At 35.6% G+C, this 912-nt stretch overlaps 1 protein-coding gene across 1 annotated transcript; it reads right to left on the minus strand.

Moving 5' to 3' along the window:
* Positions 1-390: 390 nt before the first annotated feature.
* LOC103584718 (UDP-glucuronosyltransferase 2B4-like) lies at positions 391-907 on the minus strand (the record flags this gene model as incomplete). Its single annotated transcript, XM_008565612.1, has 1 exon — positions 391-907. A coding segment is annotated over one exon (517 nt), but the record flags the coding sequence as incomplete, so codon positions are not given.
* Positions 908-912: the final 5 nt, after the last annotated feature.

The following is a 912-nucleotide window of genomic DNA, read 5'->3' on the forward strand; positions in this document are numbered from 1 at the left end:
AGCTTCTCAATCTACAGGTTTGCATTCTTCTAGATGTTTCTTGACGTGTCTAATGACTTCTGTAAAGATTAAAAAATGCATAGTAAAATGGACATCTGATTGCTTAAAGAAATCCTAAGAGCTTTAATTTTCAGGGTCATGACTTCTTGGAGTGTTGTGGCCACAGGGTTCTAACTGATCCTATATACACATGATGGCCACAGGGTTCTAACTGATCCTATAATGTCAGCCTTTCCTTAATACTCCTGAGATTGAAACATCATCCTATACTGCCATTTCATCATTTCACTTACAAAAAACATACTCCTCTGACTTTATATTTGTACAAGCTCGCCTTCAAGGGCATAAGATAGTTAAGACTTCATATCATCAATTAAAAACATGACTTACCTAGTACTTCACTGTAAAACTGATCCCATTTCTTCGCGTTAAATAGTTGGAACCAAAAGTCAAAATAAAGCACATATATCATATTTTTCACTCTCTCCACGAATGTCATTTCACCACTTAATTCTGACAAAATTACAGCTACATAGGAAGGAGGGATCAGAAGTCCTCCACTATACTTTTCAAATGTGTATCCAGGAGAGAAGCGCAGAGTGTACACAAAGGGTATTTGAAGCAGCTCAGCCAGCAGCTCACCACAGGGACCAATGGCATCTGCAACAATGACATCAAATCTTGAATCTTGTAGTTTTGTCATAAGTTTTTTGTTCGAAACTACCTCTTTGCAGAGATTAAAAATGCAGTCAGTAAATTCCATCACGGCTTCTTGTAATTGTGAGAAATAAGAAAAAAATGTATCTTTTGGAAAATCATAAATCCATTTTTTGATCCATCGTGTAAACAAACCCTCAAAATCATCTTTAGTTAAAAATGTAGGATAAACTTCAAATTTTAAAGCTGATTCCT

Source organism: Galeopterus variegatus, unplaced genomic scaffold (genome assembly GCF_000696425.1).
Source record: "Galeopterus variegatus unplaced genomic scaffold, G_variegatus-3.0.2 Scaffold89598, whole genome shotgun sequence".
Taxonomy (NCBI): domain Eukaryota; kingdom Metazoa; phylum Chordata; class Mammalia; order Dermoptera; family Cynocephalidae; genus Galeopterus; species Galeopterus variegatus.